At 38.1% G+C, this 12,058-nt stretch overlaps 1 protein-coding gene across 2 annotated transcripts in view; it reads left to right on the top strand.

The window, feature by feature from the left end:
* The window catches only part of SPG11 (SPG11 vesicle trafficking associated, spatacsin), an 88,612-nt gene that overhangs the window by 35,069 nt on the left and 41,485 nt on the right, over positions 1-12,058 (top strand). For both annotated transcript variants that reach the window (XM_058737899.1, XM_058737901.1), the window contains 7 exons: positions 1,065-1,241; positions 2,085-2,156; positions 2,442-2,569; positions 2,872-3,047; positions 3,953-4,166; positions 9,095-9,298; positions 10,851-10,957. In XM_058737899.1, the coding sequence (XP_058593882.1) occupies positions 1,065-1,241; positions 2,085-2,156; positions 2,442-2,569; positions 2,872-3,047; positions 3,953-4,166; positions 9,095-9,298; positions 10,851-10,957 (1,078 nt within the window). The remainder of the gene's footprint in view (positions 1-1,064; positions 1,242-2,084; positions 2,157-2,441; positions 2,570-2,871; positions 3,048-3,952; positions 4,167-9,094; positions 9,299-10,850; positions 10,958-12,058) is intronic.

Raw genomic sequence — 12,058 nt, forward strand, 5'->3', positions numbered from 1 at the left:
ATGCATACAATTTTGCATAAGTCTTCATGGGATTTACCTACTCCTTGAAAGCCCCGGGTTAAGAATGCCCCTATTTGGGCCACCTGGGTGACTCAGTTGGTAAAGTACCCAACTTCAACTCAGGTCATGATCTCCTGGTTTGTGAGTTTGAGCCTGGCATTGGGACTTGTACTAATGGTGTGGAACCTGCCTGGGATTCTTTCTCTCTCCCTCTCTCTTTGTCCCTTCCCAACTTGTGCATGTGCACTCTCTCAAAAAAAAAAAAAAAAAAAAGTCCCTCTTCTGTCTAGGGTATAGGTCTTCAGTGTAGGTCTTTATTCCTTCTTACTAGGATTTTTGCTGTAACCTTCTAATGCCTTGCTGTCTTGAGCTTGAATCCCTTGTAATCTATTCTCCATATTGCTACCTGAACATTCTTCCTAAAATATGTATCTGGTTATGTCACCCTTAGCTTTTAAGATCTTTCAGTGTTTCCACATAAATTTCAGGATACAATCTATCGCCTACATATAACACCCTTCATGATGGAACCTCTGCTTTTCTTTCAAATCTCATCTGCTACTATGTCCAGTTTTTTCTCCAGTTAAATTGAGTAATTTGGAGTTTCCTAAAGAGTGATACTGTTTCTTGCCTTTATACCTCGGTATATGTTCCCTCTTTTTGGGACACTTGTCCTGTTTCCTCAATATATGTATGTAATGGCTTACTTGCCTTTTAAATTTCACCTCATTAGTCCTCTCTACTAGGAAGACTTTTCTTTTGTTGTTACCTCTTTTATTTAGATGCTCCTCTTCTGGACCCTCCTCTCTCGCACCCTGGGATACCTGCATCATTGCCTTTATCATACAAGACTATACTCAGTACTTTATTTGTATATTTTCCACTAGTCTAATAGCCTGTATTTTGGTCAACTTCATCTGTTCTGTGCAAAGCACCAAATCTAGTGGTTGGTTTTCAATAAAAGTCTGTTAGGTGCTCAATAAATATATAAGTCCCATGTTGATAATCATAATAAGGAAATAAAAAGGAACTTAAAAGGCAAATATGTTTCCTCATTTTCTTAGGAAGTTATTGCCGATGCTATTTTGAGCAACAGAATACCAGAGGCACAGGCTTTCTTCAGGATTAACAGTCATTCTGCTCAAAGACTTGAGGAGCTGATTAGAATAGGCCTAAATTTGGTCTTTGACAATTTGAAAAAGAACAACATAAAGGAAGCCTCTGAACTTTTGAAGAACATGGTGAGTTGCATAAACTGTCTGATCTTAAAGTCTGTAATGGAAGAAACGTTCTCTATATTGAATGCAATTTCTGGTTGATATAAAAATTGATTTGTATTCATAGTTGTGTCAGAAATGAAGAAATTTATATAGCCTTTACTGGGAAATAGTCAGAAATGTTCTTTGGTACTGAGAACTTTTTTGAAGAAATTTTTTTATTGGGAGTTTCCATCATTTATTCTCTGTTATACTTGGCACTTTGACTAGAAGGAGACAGTGCTTTTCCTAGAAGGCTTCACACATGTCAAAGTGTGCACAGAACCTCGTTTGTTGGGAAACATTCTGGGTTGTTCGTGTGACCCCTTACGTCTCCGTTTGAGCTAATGGCTTATACTTTTACTTCGTGCTCTGTGGTTTTACTTCATTGGAGAAGGGGAAGTCCCGGAGGTAGGCCTCCTGGACTAAGCTGAGACCTGGCCCTAATCTGCATGGTCGTGGCTTGTCCATGGTAACTTTCTAGAGGTACAGAGTGAAACCATGCAAGCATTGTGATTTGCGTTGACTTTTGTTTTCAAGTGAATCATTATAGCAGATACCTGCAGTTTTGGTCATGGTAGCCTAGCATTACCTTAAATTGTTCTATCTGCTGCTTTTGTTCTGGCAAAATGGCTAAGGACTTTAGGGATAGGCAGTGTATACGTAAGGTAAATCTAGAGTATGAGTGTTCACAAGAGCAGAAAAGGTGTAGAATTCTAACAGGGTACATGTCTGTAATAGAGTATTTCTTTATCCAACATATATTTATGTTTAAAATAGTCCTTTTTACAAAATGTAAAGGTTTTTCAATTTTTCTGTTTATTACAGGGCTTTGATGTAAAAGACCAGTTGCTCAAGATCTGCTTCTATACAACTGATAAAGATATACGGGACTTTTTGGTAGGTAAAGGTGAGGCTATGTAGTTTACATCTTCTAGTAAACCTTGGTGAAAATTCAAAATGAATTATTTTAATATTCAACTAATGTCTAGTAAGTAAAAGTATTAGAATTCCTTTTATTTTTAATGATCATTTTGCATTTGTGGTAAAAGAAAATTTGTGTGAATATATATACACTTCAAAAATTCAAAATACAGTTCTTAAATGGCATTTAATCTCATGACATTTGTTTTGCAATTGTGATTGATTTTTGTGAGGTCACTGCTTAATTACTTTTTATTCAAGGTTGAAATTTTAAAAGAAAAAAATTATTTTTCTGAAAATGAAAAGAGAACTATAGACTTCGTGCATCAAGTTGAGAAGTTTTATTCAGGACATTTTCAAGAAAATGTGCAGATCCAGTCCTTTGCCAGGTAGTCTTATTAGCCTGCTTTCGATAATATGGAAAAAATATTGTGGACATTGTTTATAATTGTTAGTGAGCACAGGTTTTTTATGTGGAACTGAGCTTACATTCTCTATGAAGATAAAACTTGTATCATCCAGAAGGGACTCAGGGAATTTCCTCTCATTTCAATATTTGTATAATTACATACATATTTTTAAGATAATAAATACAAAAATTATAGTATTGAATTATGTGTTTCCTAAAAGAGTTGAAGTTCATGAGCAGATTTTCCCTCCAAAATTAAAAAAAATTATACCACTGTTTCAGGTATAGGATGAAGGAACAGGATTTTTTCAAGCACAAATCTGTTTTGGACTCACTCCTGAAACATGATCCTAAAGATAAATTTAACAAACAGGACCACAGAGTTGTGTTAAATTGGGCTCAGTGGTGGAATCAACTAACACAAGAATCCATCCTTCTCCCCAGGATAAGTCCAGAAGGCAAGTGTGAAAGAACCTAAAATTTAAACATATTGTATGAGAATTAAATTAGGCATTTGAATATTTTGGTGAGTCTCCATTTTGGAATTCCTTTTGGAGGAAGAATACTCAGTTACTTTAAAATGCAAGTCATTGCATGAAGACCTCTTAACTCAAGGTTTTTATTTTAATTTTTAGAGAGTGTGTGCATGAGCTGGGGAGGGGCAGAGGGGAGAGAGGGGGAGAGAGAGAGAATGAGAATGAGAATCTTAGGCAGGCTCCATGCTCAGCAAGGAGCCCAACATGGGGCTCAATCCCATGACTCTGGGATATCTCAAGGTTTTTGTAAGAGATTTATAATGTGACAGTGAAAGAGAAAAGCCATATGGTCTAGTGAATTGAAATTTCAAGGCTAAGAATTCTCTAGCCAGCCTCAAAGTGACATCTGTGTTTTTCCAATAGTCTTTGAGTTTCTTCTTGTGTAAACTAAGGATCTGTATCACATGAGGGCTCTGGGGAACAAGTAATAGTAGTTATGTATAGAATGTTAAATTCGTGTTAACTATTACAGCCAAAGTTATTTTGTTTGTTTATTTAATTTGAGAGAGAGAGAGAGAGCGTGAGAGAGAGAGAGCATGAGCCAGGGAGAGGCAGAGAGAGAGGGAAAGGAAGAATCCCAAGCAGACTCTGTGCTGTTAGTGCAGAGCCCAACGTAGGACTTGATCCCATGAACCATGAGATCATGCCCTGAACCGAAATCAGAAGTCAGGCACTTAACTGACTGAGCCACCCATGTGCCCCCAAAGTTTTTATTCATATTAAGAAAAGAAAAGGGAAGAAGAATCTATTAAGTTAATTATTGTTGAGTTTTGTGTCAATAATCATAATTCATTGCTGTTTTAAAATGTATTTTATTCTTAATGCAGAGTACAAATCATATTCTCCCGAAGCCCTCTGGAGATACCTCACAGCTCGCCATGATTGGTCAAGCATTATCTTGTGGATTGGAGAATTTCAGACCCAGGACAGTTGTGCTTCACTTCAGCAGAACAGATGGCCCCTTCTGACTGTTGATGTTATTGATCAGAATACTTGCTGCAACAACTACATGAGGAATGAAATTTTAGATAAGCTGGCCAGGTATTGTAACTGGAGATGAATACAAGGAAGGGCAATAAAAAACTAATGGTGTAAATTTTGCTCTGAAATGCCATAAATCCAATGCAATGTTGTTTCATAGTATTTTAAAATTATAGTGTTACCATATATTGAGGTTTTAAAATCACATGCATTTTGGAGTGCCTGGGTGGCTCAGTTGAGTGTCTAACTCTTGATTTTGGCTCAGGTCATGATCTCTCTAATGGTTTGTGAGATATTGAGCCCCATGTCAGGCTTCATGCTGTCAGTGCAGAGCCTGTTTGGAATTCTCTCTCTCTCTCCCTCTCTTTCTCTGCCTCTCCCCTGCTCATGCTCGCGCTCTCTCTCTCTCTCTCTCTCTCAAAATAAATAATTTAAAAAAAAATATTTAAAATCACATGCATTTAACACCATGTGTTAGTGAATAGGTTCTCACACTGTAGCTGACATGGTCAGCTGTCATTGGAGCTACAAGGACCAAGTGGCAAGAGCTGAGAAGAGGATGCCTTAGTGTCATGTAATGTCTCCTACTCTTCTCATTACTGTCACTGCACCTGTGTGCTGCCTGTGGATTTTAACTAAAGAGGACTGTTCAGTTAAGAAATTAGTGAGGGGGAGGGGTGCATCCGATTTTGGCTCACATCATGATCTCACAGTTGGTGAATTCCAGCCCTGCATTGGGCTCTGTGTGGACAGCTCAGAGCCTGAAGCCTGCTTTGGGTTCTGTGTCTCCCTCTTTCTCTGCCTCTACCTCGTTTGCGTTCTGTCTCTCTCTCTCTCTCTCAAAAATAAACAAACATTAAGAAAATAATTTTTAAAAATTTAAGAAAAATCAGTGAGGGGATGCCTGGGTGGCTTAGTCAGTTAAGTGTCCAACTCTTCATTTCAATTGAGGTTATGATCTCGTGGTTCGTGAGTTCAAGCCCTGCATCAGTCTCTGTGCTGATGGTGCAGAGCCTGTTTGGGATTCTCTCTCTCTCTCTCTCTCTCTCTCTCTCTCTCTCTCTCTCTCTCTCTCTTTCTCTGCCCTGCACTCTCTCTGTCTCTCTCTCCCTCTCAAAATAAATAAACTTAAAAAAAGAAAAAAATTAGTGAAGGGTCAGTAGCTCTTGAAGTGATGTGAAGACTTTAAATTTTTAATTAATTGCTAAAAACAATTCTGTTAGATTGAACCATGTGAACTTGCCGTTTGTGTGGGTCAAAAATGGTTGAATATCAGCAATTTCACAGGCTAAACCTATCTTCCTAAGGCTATAAAAATAATATAATGAGACAATAACATATATATTAATTTTTAAGTTTCTGAAGCATATTCCCCATGTATTTATTTTATTTTATATTTATATTTATTAGGGAAGTGTAGCTGTATTGTCCTAATCAATTTGAAGATGTGGAGAGTGAAATCTAGAGAAGTTAGGAGCTTTGCCCAAGCCAGTTACTTACAGACTTCAATTCTTTTACCTCTGACTTTCTATTTGCTGTTCCTTCTATTGCACTAAATCCTTTCCTTATTTACTAAAAGTAAAATTGCATATAACTTGCATGGTTGTCAAATATTTGGCTTAATATTTATTTATTTAAAAAGCTAGTATGTGTGTGATTCAACAGGAATATGACATTAGTGAATTAGGTCTACAGTAAGAGATTAAAAGGAAAAACTCAGGGGCGCCTGGGTGGCTCAGTCGGTTGAGCGGCCGACTTTGGCTCAGGTCGTGATCTCGCGGTCCGTGAGTTCGAGCCCCGCGTCGGTCTCTGTGCTGACAGCTCGGAGCCTGGAGCCTGTTTCAGATTCTGTGTCTCTCTCTCTCTGACCCTCCCCCATTCATGCTCTGTCTCTCTCTGTCTCAAAAATAAATAAACATTAAAAAAAAAATAAAAGGAAAAACTCATACCACCCTGTTAGATACAGAAGAGCATTTGATAAAATTCAGCATCTATTTATCATAAAAGCTACATATTAGCAAACTAAGAATGGATGCAAATTTCCTTAATGTGAAAGGGGTATCTAAAGAAATCTTGTAGCTAACGTTATGGTTGATGGTGAAACACCACAAACGTTCTATTTAGATTTGGAGCATGACAAGCCTGTTGTCGATTCTTCCCAAGTTGATCTTTAGATATAATGCAATCTCAATAAAAATCCCAGCAGGTTTTCGTGTGGATTTTAACAAGCTGATTATAAATATTTATATGAAAATGCAGAGGGTCAAGAATAGCCCTGAAAAAGAATTTGTCCTCCCAGATATAAAAGTTTATTCTAAAGCTCTAGCAACCAAGACAGAGTATTGGTTCAAGGATAGAAAAATAGACCAGAGAACAGAATAATGAGCATAGAAACAAACTTCTACATACATGCTCACTTTATATATGACAGAGGTGGCACTGAATAGTGGGCAAAGAACATTTTTTTCAACAAATGGGAGCTGGGGTAACAAAATAGCTGTGGCCGGGGGGGGGGGGGGGGTTGGATTTAAACTGGACTTTTATTTTTAATTGGACTTTCTGCCTTCTCTCATGCATACAGTCAATTCCAAGTAGATTTCAAAACCCAAATGATAAATGTAAAACTATAAAACTTTTAGAAGATATGGAAGAATATTTTCATGACCTTGGGAGTAGGGTATGCTTTCTAAACGGCCTAAGGGGTCAAGGAGAATGGTTACTGAGACCTAGAGAGCTGCCTGGCAAGAGTTGTGTCCCTTAGTGGAGAGTGTCAGCCAACCTGTAGTCACCCAGCACAAAAAGAGCCAAGGTATCCTCATCTTCTCTTCTTTCTGACTCTTACCTTCTTATGGGGGTCTCCCATAGGCAAAACAAAATGCAAGTCTGAGGGTACTAGAGTCTTCTGTGCAGGTGAGCCTCCAGGGATAGGAGAAGAGTAGAGCTTGGATCTGGAGGGGAAGATAACAGCATACATAGGCATTTCACAAAAGAGGAAACACAAATGGCCAATAAACATACAAAAAGATGGTCTTCCTCATTTGTAGTCATGGAAATGTAAAATTATTTTACCAAAAATCTAGGAGTAGCTGCACTGACCATCAAAGGTAGAGAGTAGATAAATAAAATGTAGTTACAGTCCTACAGTGGAATACTATATAACAATGAAAACAAACAGGGTATTGTGCTAAGTGAAATTAGTCAGAGAAAGAAAAAAATCATATGACTTCACTCATATGAGGACTTTAAGACACAAAACAGATGAACATAAGGGAAGGGAAACAAAAATAATATAAAAACAGGGAGGGGGATAAAACAGAAGAGAGTCTTAAATATGGAGAATAAACAGAGGGTTACTGGAGGGGGTGTGGGAGGGGGGATGGGCTAAATGGGTAAGGGGCACTAAGGAATCCACTCCTGAAATCATTGTTGCAATATATGCTAACTAATTTGGATGTAAATTTTAAAAAATAAAATTAAAAAAAAAATAATGAAAACAAACTGTAGTCACAGGTATTAACATGGGTAAATCACACAATGTTGAATAAAAGAAATGAGACTAAGAACAATATATCCAGAAGGTACCATTTATGCATAAAGTTTAAAATAGGCAAATCCAAGAGTGCCCGGGTAGCTCAGTCAGTTAAGCGTCCAACTTCAGCTCAGGTCTCATGGTCTGTGAGTTCAAGCCCTGCATCGGGCTCTGTGCTGACAGCTGGGAGCCTGGAGCCTGCTTCAGATTCTGTGTCTCCCTCTCTCTCTGCCCCTTGCCTGCTTGCACTCTATCTCTCTCTCTCTCTCAAAAATAGATAAACTTCAAAAAAAAATTTTTTTAAAGTTGGGAATGGGCAGGGGGGCACCTGGATGGCTCAGTCAGTTGAGCATCCAACTTCAGCTCAGGTCATGATCTCATGGTTCATGAGTTTGAGCCCAGCATCAGGCTCTGGGTGGACAGCTCAGAGCCTAGAGCCTACTTCAGATTCTCTATCTGCCTCTTTCTCTGCCCTCCCCTACCTGCACTCTGTCTCTGTCTCTCTCAAAAATAAACATTACAAAAATTTTTTAAAAAATAATTATTACAAAGTTAGGATAGTGGTTACCTCTGGGGGTAGCAAAGGACATGCATGGGGGAAGAATACACCAAGGTATAATATTCTAGTATTTGGGTGATGGTTACATAGTGTTTCTGTACATGCCACATTATATATTTCCTATTGTCCTCTGTATAGTATATAAATTTAACAGTAAATTTGTAAAAAGTAATATTTAAATGCAAATTTCTATTCTTGTTTAGTTGTTGGTCTATTTAAATTATTCTGCTTTAGCTTCTAAATTTTGGAAATTCCCAGTGCTTAAAACATCTAATTTCAAGAGTTAACCACTGTTGCCACAGTGGATTGTGCAATTCTAGTTAAAATCATAAAAAAATGGAGATAGCTTAGATTACGTTTTTGAATTAATGAAGATAACTCTAGACTGTGATTTAAATACTAAGATGGTGCACCAGTCTTCATCAGAAACTAGCAAAATATATATGTGTCAGAACGATTTATAGAGTGAGACTGTAGCAGGATTCTCAGACAGATAGTCCTGATGCTGAGGCTTTTCTTTCCAGGAAGTAACTTTATTCCTGCCAGCATTGCTCAGTTGGGTTCGTACCTGGAGAACTGAGCCCTGAACACCACGTGGTGTAGTTTTCTATATACTTTTTACTTTTTTGTCTCCTATATATGGTAACACACAAACATGTAGTCTGGTTAAGTGGTCTCCTGTTACAAGGTTGTGAGGGATGTTGTCACATACACATATAGCCAGGTTGCTTTGAGGTTTGTTTTTTCTTACATTAGGGAGGGGACCCTACCACAAGACTTGGCAGTCTTAATTTGTAAATCCTTATTTTTAAGTAGCTGAGACTTCCACAATGGAAGTGGTTTGGTCTGCCCTGAGTGTAGCAACTTGGTAACTTGCCACCTCTGAAACCTGCCCAACAGGAGTGGGATTTTTCTTCAGTCTGAACTAGAAGACTTTGAACTCTTCCTCCTAAGACTGAACCGCATTGGAGGTGTGATGCAAGATACTCTCCCCGTTCAAAACTACAGGTCCAAAGAAGGTTGGGATTTCCATTCTCACTTCATTCTCTATTGTTTGGAACACAGTCTGCAGTATCTTCTCTATGTCTATCTTGACCGTTACAAGTGAGTATTGAGAATTGATTTGTCCTTGAGCAGCACAAATCAGTTTCCTCTTTCCATACTACTTCTGAATGTGACTTTTAGGAAAATATTAAACACTCCCTTGAAGAATACTGATCTTTTTGAAATAGTGCCCCTTCACTCCAATACTTGGTACCTTAGTTCAGTGCTGCATTCAGCTAACTGCTTATCATGTGTTTTTTGGTGATGTTAATCCTGTAACATGTCTGTTAACCTATAAGATAACTACAAAGAATAAAATGAAAGAAATGCCTTAAAAGTTTAAAAGAGAGGAAGATTCTGAAAGTTAACTTGGAGTTACTTGATACCTTCATTACCAGGCAAATGAATGCTAAACAATTCTGTAAGATTAACAGAAGGTTATGAGTTCATAACCACTGCAAGGTATGTTAGGTATACTCTTAAATTGATACTTAGATAGATAGATATACATCAGTGTATACTGCCCAAGATCATTCTGGCTGCTCTGAATTGCTGTTGGGTCAGTGCTAACAAGACTATGTCTCTAATATAGGAGTACTTACAGTGTTCCTGGCACTAGACTAAGTACTTTACGGGCATTATCTCATCTAATTTTCACAAAAGGCCTATCGGGTGGTTATTCCAATCTCCATTACACAGATGAGGAAACTGAAGCATTGAGAGAGGCCAAGTGCCTTACTTACAGCACATGACTCTCATAAATGGCACAGCCAGATTTAATTCTACTTAGATTTGATTCCAGAGTCCACCCTTAGGTGCTAATGAGAACCTTTTTATTTTATTTTGTGTATTAAAGACTAAGAATTCAAATAGATGGTGTTTTTCTGGTTTGTATCATTGAAGCTTATTTAGACACAGAAATGTTTTCCCCAAAGCTGCTGGTAAGAGAAGATTTAGAAGTCATATATTCAGGGGCGCCTTGGTGGCGCAGTCGGTTAAGCCTCCGACTTCAGCCAGGTCACGATCTCGCGGTCCGTGAGTTCAAGCCCCGCGTCAGGCTCTGGGCTGATGGCTCGGAGCCTGGAGCCTGTTTCCGATTCTGTGTCTCCTTCTCTCTCTGCCCCTCCCCCGTTCATGCTTTGTCTCTCTCTGTCCCAAAAATAAATAAAAAACGTTAAAAAAAAAAATTAAAAAAAAAAAAAAAAAGAAGTCATATATTCAAAGGATCTATCCTGAGACTTAATTCCTCGGTCCTAGCTTCTCTGTAGTTGTGGAAGTTTTTAAAAGCCTCTGAAGTTTGAAAATGCTGACAAGTTTTTGTTGTTTAAAATAATAAAATATGACAGGACAAGGTATCTGTTAATCTTACAGAGTTGGTAAAATTTCATCATGGAAGTAAACACATTATAAATAAAATTATCTGTCTCTAAATTTTTCTCTATTTCTAGATCGTAAGTAATAAGTAAAACACAACACAAGATTGGAGTATATTATATTTACTTTTAATTCTGAAATTCCTTTTTTAAATGCTAGTTATCATCTGGAGCAAACATGATTGTAACCGTCTTATCCTGTGTGCTAACCAGAGTTTGTTCCTTTGTTTTATATACAGACTTAATCCTTCAAATTGTCCCTTTTTGGAAAAAAGTGAATTATATGAAGCTCACCCTTGGTTTGAATTTTTAGTTCAGTGTCGACAAGTTTCTGGTAATTTAACAGGTATGGGTGTACTGTATTAAATACAAAAATGTCGGGGTGCCTGGGTGGGTCAGTCGGTCGAGCATCCAACTTTGGTTCAGGTCATGATCTCGTGGTTCATGAGTTCAAGCCCCTCTTTGGGCTCTGTGCTGACAGCTCAGAGCCTGGACCCCGCTTTGGATTCCATGTCCCTTTCTCTCTTTGCCCTTTCCTTGCTCATGCTCTGTCTCTTAACAAAAAAACAAAAACAAAAACAAAGTCTGGCTAAATGATCTGTTAAATGGCACATAATTTGTGTTCTCTAAATAAATCATTTGTCTATAGACAAACATCTGACTATAGATGCTTCAAGCTTTGTTTAAAAAGCAGAAGACCAAAAATGTTGCCCTCTTGCCAGCCAAGAAAAGCCAGACAGCATGTGTGCCAGTGTTCCCTTCCCCCTCAGCCTCAGGCTTGTTCTTTCTGGATATGTCTCATCTTACCAGTTTATCACAGGGTGAATTCCTGCTCTCTGGTAATGACACCCTTTTTCTATGAAGAAGTGGTCTGTCTTCCAGGTGTCTGCCCTGAATTTTTTAGTAAGTAACTCCAGATGGAATTTAAAAAAAAACAAACCACAGTATGTCTGGATTGTTCTGTCTTATGTAGTAGAGCTGCTGAAGGAGAGCTTTGCTCTGGTTATAATCAGAAAAGCCCTGTAACCCCTGCCCCCCTTGAGGGTTTAGCTGGTATTATTCCAGAGACTCCACTTGGGAAAGGGGACAGGCAAAGCCACTAACACAGGCAAGGAATGTCAACAGCCAATCTTTCACTTTTATGTAATTCTGGGGTTTTTTCCAATATAAAGAATTTTTTCATAATGTGGGTTGGGGTTTTTGTTTTGTTCTGTTTGTTTTTGATGTTGATAATATGTTTATTGTAAAGAAAAATTGGACGCCACAGACAACTATCAAAAGGTAAAACTCTGCAGGTAGATAGCCTAGGTAGATAATCATCCACAGGCAACTCTTGATCTGTCTTCATGTATTTTGTTCTGGTTATTTTCTCTATCCTTTTTTTTAGCCTGCATTCATCCAACAAATGTTTATTAATCTCCCACATCGTGACAGTCTATCTGTGAGA

This window comes from Neofelis nebulosa, chromosome 7, assembly GCF_028018385.1.
Source record: "Neofelis nebulosa isolate mNeoNeb1 chromosome 7, mNeoNeb1.pri, whole genome shotgun sequence".
NCBI lineage: Eukaryota > Metazoa > Chordata > Mammalia > Carnivora > Felidae > Neofelis > Neofelis nebulosa.